This window comes from Gracilinanus agilis, chromosome 1, assembly GCF_016433145.1.
Source record: "Gracilinanus agilis isolate LMUSP501 chromosome 1, AgileGrace, whole genome shotgun sequence".
In the NCBI taxonomy this organism is placed as follows: Eukaryota; Metazoa; Chordata; class Mammalia; order Didelphimorphia; family Didelphidae; genus Gracilinanus; species Gracilinanus agilis.
Window position 1 is genome coordinate 370,376,292 of NC_058130.1, and position 17,817 is coordinate 370,394,108.

The 17,817-nt window shown below is 34.5% G+C and overlaps 1 protein-coding gene across 1 annotated transcript in view; it reads left to right on the forward strand.

Annotated features, from left to right (window-relative positions):
* Positions 1-11,835, forward strand: part of EMB (embigin) — a 43,019-nt gene extending 31,184 nt beyond the window's left edge. Inside the window, exons 6-10 of the mRNA XM_044657750.1 lie at positions 4,065-4,192; positions 8,318-8,597; positions 9,292-9,325; positions 10,968-11,060; positions 11,808-11,835. Of these exons, the coding sequence (XP_044513685.1) occupies positions 4,065-4,192; positions 8,318-8,597; positions 9,292-9,325; positions 10,968-11,058 (533 nt within the window). The 3' untranslated portion in view covers positions 11,059-11,060; positions 11,808-11,835. The remainder of the gene's footprint in view (positions 1-4,064; positions 4,193-8,317; positions 8,598-9,291; positions 9,326-10,967; positions 11,061-11,807) is intronic.
* The last annotated feature ends 5,982 nt before the right edge of the window (positions 11,836-17,817 follow it).

Consider the following 17,817-nt stretch of genomic DNA (forward strand, 5'->3'; position numbering starts at 1 on the left):
AGAGATGATTTATTACTATGAGATTATAAAATGGCCTCTACGTAGCTGATTAGTACGATGCCAAAAAAGCTGCTGCCTTTTGGCATTTGGCTGTCAGCAGAATATCTGGATGCCAGAAAGTGAACGATAACCAAGGTGTACATTCTGAACCTGCAGCTGCTAATGAGTCAAGGGATGAGTTTTAGATCAAAAGGTGCCATGTAGTTTCTGGATGAGGATGTAGGCTCCCCTACATACCCTGTTCAAAAACAGGAGCATTGTGACCCAAGACTTTTTATCTCCATTAAATACATCATAATTGCAGCTGCTTTGAGATTCATCCTAATGCTGGCCTTAAGCATACTTGACCTTTAAGTACCTAGTTTTCGTTTCTTAAAAATAAATCAAAACCTATTACTCTGACCCATATTCTCTGGAGAGTTTTATTACCAGTACCAGATCAGCCACATTGTGCACTTGGACCATGAAGCTGCTTCCAGTGTTAGTTGGACAGGTTGCCCCCATCTACAGGACTAATCATTTTTTTTTTAGCTGATGGACAGCCAGCTGCAGAAGAAAATTAAGCTGAGCCTACACAAATAACTTTCTCAAAAGTGGGTCAGGGCAATTATGTAAGAGAAGTATCTTTTTCCATTACATGCCACAATATGTTCCCTTTTAATTAAATAAGATGATTTGAGAGAAATGTTGTATATTGGAAATTTACTCTGATTTAAAATTTAGCCTTCACAGGAGGTACATGTTGACCTTTTTTATTTTTGGTTATGAGAGATAGTCAGAATGGGTCTATAGTCTTTTTTTTTTTTCCTTCTATTCTATGGTCATATTGAGACCCACTCTAGCTTTTGTCATGCTGACTCCTTTTTATTGCAATGGACCAGCCATGCGTGGAATGCCTTGATTTGGAAAGGTCTCATTTAAACTTACATGGGTTAGGGCGGAAACGTTCTAGCTACTGTGCAAATGTCATCAGAATAAGCTTTTTTTCAGCCAGCTTCTTGTTCAGCCTCCCATGTAGTGAATGCTCAATAAATCCAGATTGACAAATGAGTTTTTCTTGTCTGCTATATAATTAATTGTCATGGCAATCTTCTTGGATTCACTTCCTGATCCTGATGTTATAGTGGAAAGAACACTGGATTTGGAGGCAAAGGTCCTATATTAGATTCCTGGCCCCACCAATTGCTACATCTATGACTTTGGGCAAGTCACTTAGTTTCTCTGGGCCTCAGTTTCCTTAACTGCAAAATGAGAGTATTGCACTGGATGGCCTCAAATGTTTCTTTTTTTTTTTACATGTTGATACAATTTTAAATAATTGTTTTCTGACATTTTGCAATCTATATTTTCTTCCCTCCCCCTTCCCAAGATGGTAAGTAATTTGTTAGGTCATACATGTGTTGTCATATAATACATATTTCCATTCATCATGTTGTGAAAGAAGTCACATTGTTTACATGAGAGATGAATTCATGGCAGAAATAAGGTGAAAAATGGTATACTTTAATCTGTATTCAGGTTCCATCAGTTCCTTCTTTGGTAGTGGATATCAAAAGTCTCTTACAGATAGTTCTAAGTCTCTGATCCTATGATGTTATGATTGATTCTTTTCATTGCTCCTTGAACTGAAAGTGCAAGCTCAGCACTCAGTTCTGTGGCCTCTGGTCTTTGCCTGAGTGATTTTCTTCCCTCCTTTCACGTTGGAATCTTCACTGAGATGGATGTGCACATTGGCTTTTCTACACTAAATCTAATTTCTTCTGTTCTGTGACACATAGCAAGTTGCTCTAAATGCCTCTTTTATCAGGTAAGAAAACATTGTGAAAAGAGAGCTAATAAAGCCCTTTCTACCCTAAATACTACTTCATTTCAATTTTGTAGCTAGAGCCACCAGTGTTTTTCTTCTACTATGGATCCTATCAGTTGAGAGAGAGACAGAGAGAGAGAGAGAGAGAGAGACAGAGACAGAGAGAGAGAGAGAGAGATCCTTAAAAATCATACCTTCTGGGTATGAACAAAACCATATTCTATGGTGTGGTCACATCAGGGTTCCACATTCTTGGTATAGGCATATTAAAGAATAGGGAATTATATTAGAAGGAACTATCTATAGGTATAGTTGTTTCTTCTTTGTGAAACCCTATCACTACCCATTGCCTCTGTATTCCTTAAAAACCATTGTACAACCCACTACATAAATCTCATCCTAGTGGGACACACAAATACAGACACACTGGGAAGACTACTGACTCCTTAGAGTCCTGCTGATTTCTCCTGGCTATTTATTCTCCTTCTAGTACTATGCTGGACTCATTTCATCTTGAAGGCTAGTTGTTTAAATATTCATTGTGATCATTTACACCTTCAAAATAGGTAGGTGCTACAAATCAAGGCTTGATTTATTTTGCTGATTTCTTGAAGTTATGAAAGTAATAGAGGAGATATTAATAGTGGAAATTAAACATAAAAGTTTTCTAATTATTGCCCCCCACCCCCCCCATAAAGCCAATTGTCAAGCATTTACCAAAACATCAACATCCCTGTTTCAGTCTTCTTATCAGATAGCTTGGAGATATTAGGATGGATTTAGAAACCCTGGTTTCATTGTAATCTGTTCATTTTGAAAAATTCCTAGTGTCAAAATTCTTGACTCTCCATTGCTTTCTTTTTTATCAGATTTCTTTTAATTATCATTAATTTGACACATTTACCTATTCATAGAATAGAAAAAAGGAGTGTTTTGTATATTTCAAATTTAATCCAGTAGAGCTAATCCTCCCCTACTTCTCTGTGAACTCTTCTGGACTTCCCTTTTCTCTCTTATATGTGTGTTTGTGATGATTCACTAAGTTCTTTTTCCTCTCCCTCTTTTTTACCATCCTATTATAATTTTCCCTCTACTCCCTCCTAATTCTTTCTCTACCCAAAAATCTTTCGTTAAAACAAGTCAGTATACAGGGGCAGCTGGGTAGCTCAGTGGATTGAGAGCCAGGCCTAGAGACGGGAGGTCCTAAGTTCAAATCCAGCCTCAGACACTTCCCAGCTGTGTGACCCTGGGCAAGTCACTTGACCCCCATTGCCTACCCTTACCAATCTTCCACCTATAAGTCAATACACAGAAGTTATGGGTTTAAAATTTTTAAAAAAAACAAAAAAACAAAAAAACAAGTCAGTATAGTTATGCATACATACAATCTTCATGTGGTCAGGGTTTATAAATGTATGCCTCATTCTGTAACACCATCTTTTAGTTAAAACATAGAAAGCATGATTTATCATCAGAATTAAAAATGATTGGTCACTTCATTAGTCATTGTTCTTAAATTTCCATTACTTCTGATATATAGTGCTTACTAATGTTGTTGTGAAACTATTCTATTGAGTTGTTCTTGAACAACATTGATGAGGTTTATGAACTTGCTAGGTTAAACTGAAACAGATAAGCGTTTCATCTCTTCTGACATTGTGCTACTAACTGCAGGGAAATAAATAGCAACTAATATCACATTATGAATCATTACACAATTAGAAATGTGAGGAAATAACTTTTTCTTTTAAACCCTTACCTTCTGTCTTAGAATCAGTACTGTACATTGGCTCCAAGGCAGAAGAGTGGTAAGGGCTAGGCAATGGGGGTTAAGTGACTTTCACAAGGTCACATAGCTAGGAAGTGTCTGATGCCAGGTTTGAACCTAGGATCTCTCATTTCTAGGCCTGGCTCTCAAACCACTGAGCCACCCAGCTGCCCCCAGGAAATAAAAAACAAATTTTTTAAACCCTTACCTTCTGTCTTGGAGTCAATACTATGTTTTGGCTTCAAGGCAGAAGAGTGGTAAGGGTAGGCAATGGGGGTCAAGTGACTTGCCCAGGGTCACACAGCTGGGATGTGTTTGAGGTCAGAATTGAACCCAGGACCTCCTGTCTCTAGGCCTGGCTCTCAATCCACTGAACTACCCAGCTGCCCCCAGGAAATAAATTTTTAAAGAAATATTTAAACATACTTAAATTTGCATTTCATTTAAATTTATTTTTGCTAATTTTGCATTTCTCTTATTATTCCTTAGTTCCTGGAGTTTATACAAAAGAAAAACCATTGGTGAATTATGAACGGGATTCTGTTGTTTTATACTGTAACACTAAAACATATGTCCCTTTAGAGTGGATCTGGTATTCCAGTAATGGAAGTGAAAAGGTAAGATTTAATTTTTCTGATGAAAGAAAAAAAATAAATGAAAGTTTTTATTGCATTATTAATAATATACCCAAGACTTTACTTTAGGTTCATTCAAACTCCTGAAAGTACCCTGCTATTCACCTTTAGTATCCTTAGAAAACACAAACAGTATTGATGATAAATATGTTGTCATCTGCCTAGTCAGAATTCAGAAGTCATTCTTAATAAGGCATAAAACCGATTTTAAAATAAAATTATTGATTTATTTTATCTCTTAGAAAGGAGAGCACAATTCATTTGCCTTTGTGTTTATAATTGGTGATCTGGAGAGATATTTCTTTGAGGAAAGAGGCCTTATTCCCAAGTTGCTAAGGTAGTGTGCAAAGTGGATAAAGAATTAGCCTCTAAATCGAGAAGACCTGTGTTCAGGTCCTCTCTCTGACACATACTGGCTCTGGGAGGTTGGATAAGTCACTTCATCTCTCAGTGCAGCAGTGAATGTCTAATACAATGAGTTCTAGAGCTGTGAAAGATCTTTGTTGAGAGAAAAAGAAAGATTCCTCAATGGGAGTTCCCAACTACAGCAAAATCACAGTTCAAAATAAATCAACCTTTGAAAGAAAACTCTCACTCTTCCTTTTCCCTGGTTCACTATCATTGTAAAATAGGGGAAAAGGGTAGGGAGGGAATAAGTGCCTACTCTGTGCCAGGTATTGTGCTAAGTACTTTACAAATAATACCTCTTGTGATCTTCATAAGCTTGGGAGGTAGGTACTATTATTATTAACCCTACTCTACGGATAAGGAAACAGACAGAGGTTAGGTGACTTGCCTAAGATCACACAACTAGTATATATCTGACGATAGATTTTAACTATGATCTTTTTTCCCCCTCTTTATTTTATTAAAAATTTCCCAATTACATGTAGATACAATTTTTAAGAATTATTTTTTGACATTTTGCAATCCATGTTCTCTTCCTCCTGCCTTCTCCCCTTTCTCTGAGATGGCAGGTCATATAATATAGGTTAACTAAGGTTGTCTTGATATCACTCAGATTGGTTGAAAAAGAAAAACATCACATTTTCCTAAACTGTTTTTTTCTTTTAATCTACACATGCAATTTATCTTCTTAAGTCAAATGTGTAGACTTTACTAGCTAAATAGGGCTAGATGTCCTAGGGGTGGCAAATGTCCAAGGGAAGACAAAGAAAATCAATTCCCAGTAACTGAGAAGTAATCCAGAAGAGTGAATTGTCCCAATTGCTGACTATAAAGACAGATAATCAATAAGACTCATCAAAGCATCTCCGCATTGTTTCATAATAGCAGTAGACTATGTCACCATTATATTCTCTTTCTTCTCTTGCTGTAACACCTAATTGAGGAGTGAGAATAAATTCCTGTCAAAGGCAAGTGGATTTGTCAGATAATAATACTGCCTTACAGCTGTGTTGAGCTTCCACATTTGTTGGACATTTCAACTCAAGTAAGACTGATCCTGCTTCAGGTCCTTGAGGGAAGAGACTCCATTCTATTAGAAGAAAAAGTTCTCAGTGACAAATTGAGAATTTGGTACCAATGGAATTATTTTGGTAGAGTGCTTTACGTGTGAGTTTAGGGTATCATATTGCCTTGACCTTGCTACTAATGCACCAACATAGAAGAGTAACAACCATAAAATATTTGCTTCAGTCAACATTTAGTTGAGTGATTTTGATTGATTGATGGGGTTTCCCTAACATTTAAACTTTTATGATCAAGTTCCCAAGTGTTTGTATATATGATATGAAAGAGAGATGGAACATTGCCTGGTGCCTAATTTATACAGGTATTCTTTCCACATAATGGCTTTTCCTATTATGGTTTCAATGTATCATAGATCAGCATAAGAAATTAAATAGGAATTTTGGGGGAGCTCTGCAGAAGCCACAGACAACAAATGAAGGGCAGTAGATGACATAGAAAAAGTTTTGAAACTCAGAAGTGCATAAAATATATGTAGAATATCACATAATATCAACATATTTCATGTTTTGATGACAGAGATATGCATGATTTATTTTTTCTAGTTAAAATAAGTAAATTTCAAAGTTTGCAAAAAGAACATAAAAGCCAAATACAAGAAATGTTCACATTGACCTACTTATAGCCTATGGCCAAATACCTAATTTAAATTTGACAATAAAGTACCCCCATAAAAATAAAAGAAAAAAAAATTGAGACTTCTTCTTGTAATAAGGGAGGGCCAAAAAATTTTACATTGATTTTCCAGATCATGGGGGGCACCACACCCCTGAACCCCATCATTTGAAAGGGATATCTGTACTTAAGAAATTATTGTTTGAATGTAAAACAAAGAGTAATATAAAGCAATTATATTGTGTTTTTATATACAATCAAGAATATACTTTTAGTTCTATCTAGTCCCAAGAGTAGCGTCCTTGGAGAGGTCCCCAGATGACTCATGGCTGCCAAGAGGACATGAGTTTGAGTAATCTGTTCACAGATAATAAAAGACCAGGGCATTAGGTCTTAATCAGATCTTGGAAATATTTTTAATTGAGATTCTAATTTAAGTCATGACATATAGTAAGATAAAAGTTGTCAGTAAAATAATGTATATTATATTAAGTAATAGGCTTAGATAATATCTGAATATGAGATCCCTTCAGAAACTAAACAGAACATAGGGAATATTAAGAAATAAATATTCATTAAAAAATCTAGAAAAAGAAAGAGTCAGATTTAAGTGCACCAACATTCTGATTCTCAAGATGATATCCCATCTCCTTTCTGTTCCCACTCTACCAGTGAATGCTAAAGAAATCACATTTACTTGATGAAGGAGAATTCTTCTATTAGGAGAGGCAGTGGATTTTCCCCCTTCAGAGGCATGCTTAGAGTGACTGACCAACATTTTGCAGATGCTGCTCTTGTGTGCTAGGATTACATTTTTATATCTTAAAAATACTAAAGAGCATAGACCTGCTTCTAAATTCTACAATATTTCCATTTCCCCATAATAATTATGGGATCATAAATTTTAAAATTGTCTACTATCAAGGGTTTTAAATGTGATCTCTGAAGTGTTTATATATATATATATATGTGTGTGTGTGTGTGTGTGTGTGTGTGTGTATGTATATAAAATGTATGTATATAATTTTACCACAATTAGTTTTTTTGATAATATTTTCACATTTTTTTATTCACTTGAAATATTCATTCTGAAAAAGAGGTTCTTAGGCATCATCAAGCTGATGAAGGAATCCATGATAAAAATCAGGTTAGGAATCTCTGATATAATCCAAACTTTTATTTTACACTACAGAAACAGAAGGTGAAAGATGGGATCTCCTTGTTGACTCTTCAAAACCAAAAAAGACCATTATCTATAGCAATCAAGAATTAAGTGCCTACTATGTCCAAAGCACCGTATTAGGAATTTGTTTTATTCTAGAGGTGATAGGAAGCCACCTAACAGGATCAGATCTGTACTTGAGCAAAATTACTCTGGAGGCAGGATGAGTGAAGAGGGACATGAGGCAGGACAACCCAATGATGAGGCTATTGCAGTAGTCAAGTTGTGATGTGGGTCTGAACTAAAGTGATAGTTTGGTGAATGGAGAGAAAGGGGTCAGATATGAAGGATATTTTTAAGATAGAAAGTATGAAACTTAATGGTTGATTAGATATATGGGTGAAGAGAGAATTTGGAGTCTAGGACAATGTCTAAGTTGTGAATCTGTGAAAGCTACCTTCGACAGATCACTTGTCTTTTAAAGGTATAGATGCTATGTCTTGACTTTTACTATGCTATGTTTTCTTTAGGAATACCTTGCCTATATAGCATATAAATAGATATATTTCTGAGAGGCATTGTGACAAAAGTAATAGAGCTGAATTTGGAGTCAGGAGGATTTGTATGATACTTGATTTTCCACTTAGCTCCCAAGGTCCTAGACCAATCTAATCGATATGCTGCCGAGCAGGTACCTATCTGCTTTGGTGTAGAGGAAATTCACCACTGGAAATCCCTTCACAGAGATGGAATTGTAGGTCCATTTAAAAACAATCACCCAAACCAAAAAATTCCAACCACATAATTTTTATACATGATTTTAATGTCTCCTCACTTAGGTTCCCATTGACATTGACGTGAAAGACAAATATGAAATTCTACCATCCTCACTTAACGAAACAAAGATAAAGATAAAGCATCTTAAAGCAACAGAGAGTGGAATGTACTGGTGCCAAGCGATATTCCCTCTAGGAGAAAGTGAAGGAAAGCAGCTCCTAAAAGTGCTAACCTACCTGGTGCCACTTAAACCATTTCTTGCAGTAACTGCTGAAGTTATAATTTTAGTCACTGGCATTTTTCTCTATGAGCAGTACACCAAAAAGAAACGGATGCCCTCAGGTAGGAATGTTATTCCAAAATACTTCATTATGACTCATTAGCACACAGTAAAGTTTTAGATACTCTTACTGCCAGAAGTGGCCATTATTAACATCAAGAGCCTTTTAGTTCATACTAGCAGTTACTGGTATTCCATACCAATAAAGCTGATACTCTTATCCTTTGTCCATATTAACCTGTTTAGTATGTATTAGTTTTGTAGCATACTTTCTGTTTCTACTTGGCCCTGATTTTCCTTAGATGAGCCCCACACATCATATAGTATATAAAAATGTATTCAATAGAATATTAATGAATTCTGTAATAATCCTTAGTATAATGTTGCAAAACAAAAATAGTCATTCATCAGTCTATTGAAGTTACATATTTTTGATTAAGTAAAAGATTCAGGAGAATCAAGAATTTTTATATCACTTTTACATTTTATATGTAGCATATAATCATGAGTCTAAATAGTTAATGAGAAACAAAATTTTTGAATATCAACTCTTGTCAATACTGTTACTTCTTTTTGTTGGAAAATTAAAATATCACATCATAACTCTTTATTAAATTTGTAATTTGAAATGTTAACTGTTAACTCTCTTTACTTTCTTTGAGGGAAACGTATTTATAGAAAACTAATCATGCATTATCATTAAAAAATCATTAAAATAATCCTAAGATTAAAATTATCCTTTTTTTTTTAACACAGAAGACGGAAAAGATTTTGAACAATCTGAACATCTGTAAGTATAGCTTGGTATTTGTTAATTTATAATTATATAGTTTAATATGAAATTATAAGAAATGATATAATCTAGAAAAAGTGTGAATATTTAATGTGACTTTTACTTCACTAGAATTTCTTCACCAAAATGTTAACCTATAAGTGATGTATTGAAATTATTATTCAAGTCAACTCATGAAACAAATAAGAATGCAAAATGGACATGAACAGAACCATAGGTCCAAATATTTACTCACTCTTTCTTAATAAACAAATAATTTCTCATAATTTTTTATATGTGCTAGTTCAGTTTTACTTTATAAATTTCAGTCAATATTAACAAAAGGTCCATGACCTCTATAAAATTGTAAAAATTGTATCAAGAGGTATAAAATCTAAGAACCAAGAAAAGAGTGAATTTAAATAATTCTTTTGAGAATGATTCAGATTATAGCATTACAATATTAAATTGGTAATTTTCCCATTTTTCTCAAAATAATTGTTTTAGTGAATCTATAGACATTTAGCTCATTGGTCATTACACATCATTAGTAACATAGTAAATGTTGATCATTTGCACCAAAGATGTCTTCACAACACTATAATGTCTAGTTGATTCAATCAGTTCAAATAGATGTGTACTCATCATCTAGACTAGCAACTATGAACCTTTTCAGAGTGCAAATTCAAGCTTTTTGTGAGGCCCCACATTACCAGAGAGAGCCAAGAGAGGAAGTGCTTGCTTTGGGCAGCTGGACAGAGGGGTAGGCTATGCAAAAAATGGCCTCAGGTGCTGGGAAGAGGGGGAATAGAGGGGAACGGAGCAACTCCCCCAAGTGTGGGCTCTGGGTTCTAGGCTCTGCACTCTGCACATGTTATGTCTTCACAGGCTGATATAGATAGTCCTAAGGAACTCATCTCCTCCATACTTAGGAGAGAACATTAATTATGGTTATATTTCTATATTCAGAATGGACACAGGATAAATATCTCCAGAAAATCCCTTTTACATTTTTCTCTTTTCTATACTATCTTTGAAAGATATATAATTTCTATTTGCAGGAATGCTGTGGCTACCTAGTTTTTGGAGTATATTTCACTTCATAAGTGAGGATATCAAACTTACTGGAATAACCCCAAATATATATCTGTTGGTTTCTCCATTGATGTACCTGTAACATATTTCTTTCTTGACGACATTTCATCTGTGCCACTTTGGAGAACAATTCCACTCTGAGCCTAAGAGAGGAGGGCCATGGAGATCAACTTCTCTATGTGCTTCATAAAATTGAATACCTTCATGGTATTCATTGGACAGAAACAAAATGTTCTGTTTCATTTGGCCAAATGAACTACTTTGGAAGCTACCCTTCTGATATTGAGCATAATCTGGTCCTCAGTCAACAAAAAGTCAATAAGCCATTACAAGAAGCTTCTCTTTAGCTTAGGATGACCTGCTCTTCTCTAGTGTCATAGCTGTCAAGGGTCCTGGTCCACTTCCATTCCATGGTAGAAGCAGTAGTTTTTGGAGGTATCAATTATGCTTTAATAATATCTATTGCTATTAAAAGATGTCCTGATGTGATAATCGATCCTACTATATTTTAGGTAGAGTAAGCATGTGGTGATTGTCTTCCTTTCTGTGTTTATATTTCATACAGAAAATCTGAAGATCACAATGGGGTACAAAAGGATGAGCACAGGACCAGACACAGAAAGAGTGAAGTCAGTGAGAATTTCTCCTCCAATTAAAGGTATAACTTGCTTCTATTTATACCATGGCTAGCATGGACATACAAGACTTTTTGCCTCATAAAAAGGCTTAGAATTTTATAATATACGTTTGTATTTTTGACACAAATTATATAGGAGAAACACAAATTTTAGACAAAAATCTAAATAAATAAGGATTCTTATCTTCATAGAAGAGAATATAGCCTTTCCTGAAAAATGAATCATGGCTTAGCTCTGTGATTCTGGGCCACTCACTTACCCCTAATTGCCTAGTCCCTTACTGTTCTTCTTCCTTGGAACAAATAGCTAGTATTGATTCTAAGATAGAAGGTACAATTTAAAATTTAAAAAAAAGTGAATCACAGTATGTTACAATGCTGACATTATTCTGCAGTGTTTTTGGATTTATCTTATTGTGCTCCAAGTTTTCTGTTGCTTTTCCAAGTTTTGACACATTCACATTCTCAATAATATAAACTCCTTATTCCTCTTTATACCTTTTTTTGGGTGTTGGGAGCAATGTAAAATTTATTCTGAAAACTTTTTCACCACTTTTTCTCTAGTTTCTTTACTGGTTATATTCTGCTTATATTTTCTTTCATATAATATCATTTGTGAATTTAGTCTAGGGATTTCATTTGGGCAAATTTCATGAGTTGCAACCTCTTAAAGCACTGTATAATCAATGTTAAAGAATCACTGTAGTAACACTGCTTGTCAAAGAAAATGTCATATTAATCATACTTAAAATGCTTTATTTAATTCAGGAAATTTCAAGCCAACAAAAGAAAAATCATTTAATAATGAAGAATCCTGGGAAGCTGTGTTCACAGTTGCACATTTCAAGTTTGTTTATGCTTTCTCTCAAGGTTATATGGTTTTTCTTGTTGTTGCTTTTTAAAAAAATTAGATACTATGCAATAGAAAAATGACACCATCCCTGTGTTTGATAAATTATTTTATAAATAGTATATACTTATTCCAGAGTTGCAGACATTTTTCATGCTGTGATTATTTCACATTATTAGTGAAAGGCAAAAGTATTATTACTGTTTGGATTTGCACATATTAACACTTTTTAAAAAATAATGTTGCTCAGCAGGGTTTTTCCCAGTCTTATGAAAATCTTGGCTTTATGCTAGTTTTCCAAGAACACATAGAACAGATACCAGCAAAAATCTTTAATAGATATTTGTGCATTAAAGAAACAAAAAACCAAAGATATCATTAAAGGGAAAGCCTTTGCCATGTATCTTAATAAAATATTGAAATATTTTTAAAAGTTAATAAAATATAGAATGCCTATTTAGAAAAATTATGACTTAAAGGATCACACAGTGAAAATTTATTTTCAGTTGAGAAAGAGAGGCAGCATGTTGTATTGGACAGAGAACTCACCTTGAAGCCAGGAAGATCAGGGTTCAGTTCCTACCTCTGACAAATATTGTATCTTGGGACCCCACTCAAGTTACCCAACTTCTCAGTGGTCGAGGCAACATTCTAAGGCCATAAGTTGCATAGAAAGTGTCAACATCCATTGGTAGAGAGTTTCGTTAATTAAGATTTTTTCATACCAGTGAAATCATATAGGCCCCATTCCCATCCCCAACTGGGAAAGCAATGCCTTCTGTAAAAGATTATAGACTATTTCCTTTTAAAACTACCTTTTTACCTATAATCTTACTACAAACAAATGTGGAAACAAACAAATCAATTTGATTCATATCATGTCACTCCAAAACTAAGGTCAATGTATGTCATTTCCCATCTCTTACCTTCTCACTTTGGACCACATTGTTCCCTAGTTTTAATGTGGAGGAATTTGAAATCCAAAGACCATCATTTTGGACTCCCTAGAACCATTTAGACCCAGAGATTTTGGACTTCATATGTGACTAGCCTGGACTGCTCTTTGGATGGATATTAGATTTGTTAACTAGCATTTCTATCAGAGATGACTGCTCCAATATATCTTCTAATATGTGATTTCCCCACATCCCTGACTTGCTCCAAAGGACAGTGACTGAACACATTATATGTATTTGCTATATCTCACACAGTTGATTATTAGGATAGTTCCCCAGGTATTATTTTTTCCCAGTTGATGAGGGCTTTTAAATTTCAGTGACTAATCTAAATAGCTATTCAGTCTATTAGTAAACATTTATTAAGTGCCTCCTTTGTTCTAGACACTGTGTTAATACAAAGACAAGAGACAAAACAGTTTCTGCCCCCAAGGAGCTAAGGAATTATTTGTTATATATTCAATATACCTCTGTATAGTTCCTTTGGCTGACAGATGTTATGGCATCCATTGTGAACCAGTGTACTTTTAAGAGGATAAAGTAGTTCATTTCTTTGCTTCCTTAAAAATGAATTCTTTTAAAAGTGCTTCCTTAAAAAATCAAAACAAAACTTTTTCTTGCTCTTTTGTTGGTTAAAATCGTTTTGTCAAAGATCTTATTTGCATTGTTTTACATATCTATATCTCCAAATATTTACATATTCCATATACTCCAAATCAAATGGAAGATGAGTTTATATAATGTTTTTAACACCAAGGTCTTTGATTTTAATATTAAAATTATGTTTGAGAAATGTTTTATTTTGCTTATTTTTTACTCTTTGTATTTTACATATGTCTTGTCCATATGTTTCTGACAACAAAACTGTCAGTTCCTCTCTCTTTAAATGCACTGTTGTTAAAACATTATAGTTCTTGGAACTTTATAGCAATACAGTTTGGATTTTGTTCTGTTATTTAGCCTTAAACACTCTGAAAACTAAAATAATTCTCCAGAGGCAGTCTTTTATCAGTCATTCAATAAGTATTGGTTATGATTGCATATGCAAAATCTATATCAAGTTCTTACTGTCTCAGGAAGGGGAAAAAGGAGGGAGGGAGGATGGGGGAGAAGTTGGCAAAATGTCAGAAAACAGATGTGAAAAATAGTTTTTACATGTAATTGGAAAAAATAAAATATTACTGAAAGAAAAAATTGTCAAATGCTTACTATGTCCTTGGTAAATAACTTGAATCTGTTAAGCAGGAGGAGACTACCTCTTCTATTTAGCTTGTTTAATCCCCAAATGGTGGCATGTATAAATTTCCGGCAATATATTTAACATGACAAAGAAAGAAGGTAAGGTATATAACTGACTTTGACTTTATTATGGCCACACCTCTTTTCTCCTCTTTGGTTTCTCCCAAATATGAATACTGCAAAGTAGAGTTGGTAGCACAAAGGAGCTCTTTGGTGATGATGGCAGAGGTACATGGTGCTGTTACTGAGCATTTTATTCTGCCTTGTAGAATGAGGGAGGTGGGCAGCAGACATGGATATTTTCACCTGTCACTCAGACCTTCTGTACCAGCTTGAAAATGCATCAACGTGTTGCTTTGGCTGACTTCAACTGGCAAAACTACTTTAGTGTAATGTTTTCCAGAAGACAAATATACTTTGTATGCCTCATTACTACCTTGCTTCATCCTAATGTTTCTTTAAAATGAGAATATAGTACATGGCAATTACCTAAATGAAATCCAAGGCAAGGTATTTTGTAGTAATGATAGCCACTAATACTGATGTAGCACCTTAGGGTTTGCAAAGCATTTTCCTCACAATATCCCTATAGAGCAAGAATTATCATCCCCATTCTACAACTGAGAAACTGATACTTCCCATGATAACTGAGCTAGTGAGTGTGAGGCAAGATTTGAATCCAAGCCTTATTTAAATTGTTATCCATGCTGAAGCATAAATGCTTTAGAATAAATGTGATTAAAGATCCCGGATATTTGAACTCCTTGTACCTTAATGCTGGCAGTATTGTCATATTAGAAGGAGGAGGTCAGCAATTTACAAAAGCACGCATGAATGCCGATATTAATTTATAGGGAAAAAATAGAGGAAATGGTGATGTTTTGGTAATCAAATTGTCAAAATTATTAATGAATACAACACAGACTAGATCAATGTTTTTAAAAGTTTATTGACATTAGTGAACAAAGAAATCGTTACAGTCCTGACTTCAAATGCTTGTTAATTATAGTCATACATTGCAGATGAACAAATACTGGAGTGAAAGTGCCACCTCTCCATGATGCTACACTTCCCAGCACTGAGCCTCACAGCCAAAGCCACTGCATTTATGTTGTTTGGAAATCCCTCAAGACTGAATAGACTTGGGTTTCTTCCCACACAACTGATCGATTGTATCAGTTTTGTTTAAAGAACCCGTCAATTGTTATTTCACAGCAAAAACTTGGGCAAGCTAGCTGTTTGACTGAATGGACTAGTTCATTAAGTCCAAGTGAATGATGTGTTTAGTATTTGTACAATGACATAGTTTAGAACATTTTTAGCTCTGCATGGTAATCACTGGTGTACACTCTCTTTCATCTATTTATGCTGTGCTTTTCCCCTATTCCTTTTACTTATATCCACTTAGTGTGAAATAATTTGCAAGGAAGAAAAATTGCTGTTCTATAGAGTCTAAAATATTCCTACAGTCAATTGATTTTTTTTAAAGTAACATTGCTTAGTATAACTTTTTCCCCCTCCTAGAAAAAACTCTGGGTAAGTTCATGGATTAATAGAACACATTTCTTGAATAATATAAAGTGAAGTTGCAGGTTTTTTAGAGTGCTCAGACAGGCTACATTTTAAGGACAACAGAAATGATCTTAACTGGCCAAGCTCATGGACAAGCTCAATGGATTGACTAATGAGGGAGTGAGCTAGCCAAATGATTCCAGTGCCTAAGCTGCTCCATGATGTTGTTATACACTTGGGAAAAATACATTAAATTTGTCATACTAACAGTGTGCTGTCTCAATGCAATAAATAAAGCCTCATTAAGTTTGTCAGTGGCATGCTTCCTAAAATATCTAAAGGCATTAATTTTCAGGGTAATGTACAAATTCAATGGAGATTCATTGATTTCTCTTAATTGGAAGGAATCTCTGTGTAATTTAGAGAAAAGTCTGAACTACAAAATATTTTCAAAGAGAAATGTTGGTTGTACTACTTATAAGAATGAATACATAATGAAAATTAGTAATTAAGCAGAACTCCTACAGACTTCCTTTAATGACCAAGTAAGACTTCTTCCTGATTGGCCCTTTGTATATATGGATAGTCCAAAGTGCTTAAAAGAGTTGAGGCATCTTATAATCCTTTCCTAAATCTCTTTAATCTCTTCATTTATTTCAGAATCCCATTCCCCCCCTCCCCCCCGCAGAGAATGCAAACATTAACTTAAGGCTGAATCATGTTGTAATTATTACAAATTCCGAATCTGTTTCAATTAGTGAGTCTTATGTATTTATGTCTGTGTACAGTGGTACTGCATGTTCAAATAGGTAGTGTCATGATCAATTTTGTGCCTGGGGGCCTTGGCTTAAAAGACACAATACAGATAGCTACTTTTGAAAATTTGGACTTCGAGAAAATAAGAATAAGCTAGTAGAATTTTCTGTTCTTGGTCAAACTTCTTAAAAATATAAACAAGACACCCAACTCAGTTCTTGCAGTTTCTGGCTCTTCATTTGAGAGTCACTTGCATGTATTTCCATGTAGGTATTTACTGTCCAATTCTCTTATTTTTATTCATAGAATGAGGAATAAGTCTTTTATTAAATAATCAACAAAAGGCCACTTGTCTCAAAAAAAGCAGGCACATATATTGTCATATTTTCACGGCATGGTATCTTGTAAAGAGGAGGAACACAATAAGCATTTTTCCAAGGACTTGGACCTGGAAGAGACTATACTGATCCCAGCTGTCTGATTTTATAGTTAGGGTAACTTAAGATGTAAAGTGATGAAGACATTTACCCAAGGCCACAGAAAACAAGTAGCTGAACCTGAGTAAGAACTCACATCTTAATACAAAATTCAGTACAGTATTTTACCTGAATGAATACATTTTTCTATCACCATTAAGCCGTGCCACTTAATATCTTTGTGATGGCAAGTCACATAACGTTTCTAAGCCTAAGCTTCCTAAGCTCTAAAGTGAGGGTATTCCAGCTCTGAATCTGTGATCTATTGTTATGAAACATTAAACAAAATCATCAGTTCCCTTTTAATTTTTTTCTCCTGAATCATAATGAAACAGTTGTCAATACAGGCATTTAGAATGATGAAGGGATCCATTCCTAACAGCTTTTAAAAAGTGGCTAATTACAAGGATACTACCAAATGTGGCTGTGACCTGTCTTGTGGGTTTTTGTTGAGTGACTTAAGGATTTGAATTTAAATATAAAATAAGACAATATGTGCTTTTTGGAATAATCTAAGAGGCAGGATCTAATTAATACATTAATGTCTACATTAGGAATATTAACAAGTTTGATAAATAATAGTATTTGCAATGTATATAACCACATTGCAAGCATGCTGGGTCATCTTTATATTTTCATATCTCTGGCATGGAAACAGTGAAATAGTTTAGAGAATGATTAACACTTGAAAACTTGCTCACTCATTCTGGAGAGACAATCTATGGAAACAAGCAGCCACATATATTTTTTTCCTTTTAATACTCTTATGTAACAAGCTAAAAAACTGAGTTTTCCTCTTTTCTAACAAATGGTTAGTAAAAAAAAAATTTTTTAAGTAGTCTCCCACTGCATAATAAGGCACTAGTTTCTATTTCCTTCTTTGCTTTAAGTTTTACCAAGTTATGTCAGCTCTGGGAAGGAGAGGGAAAAGGAGAAGAAAAGAAAATGAATCATGTAAATATGGAAGAATATTTTTTAAAAATATAAAA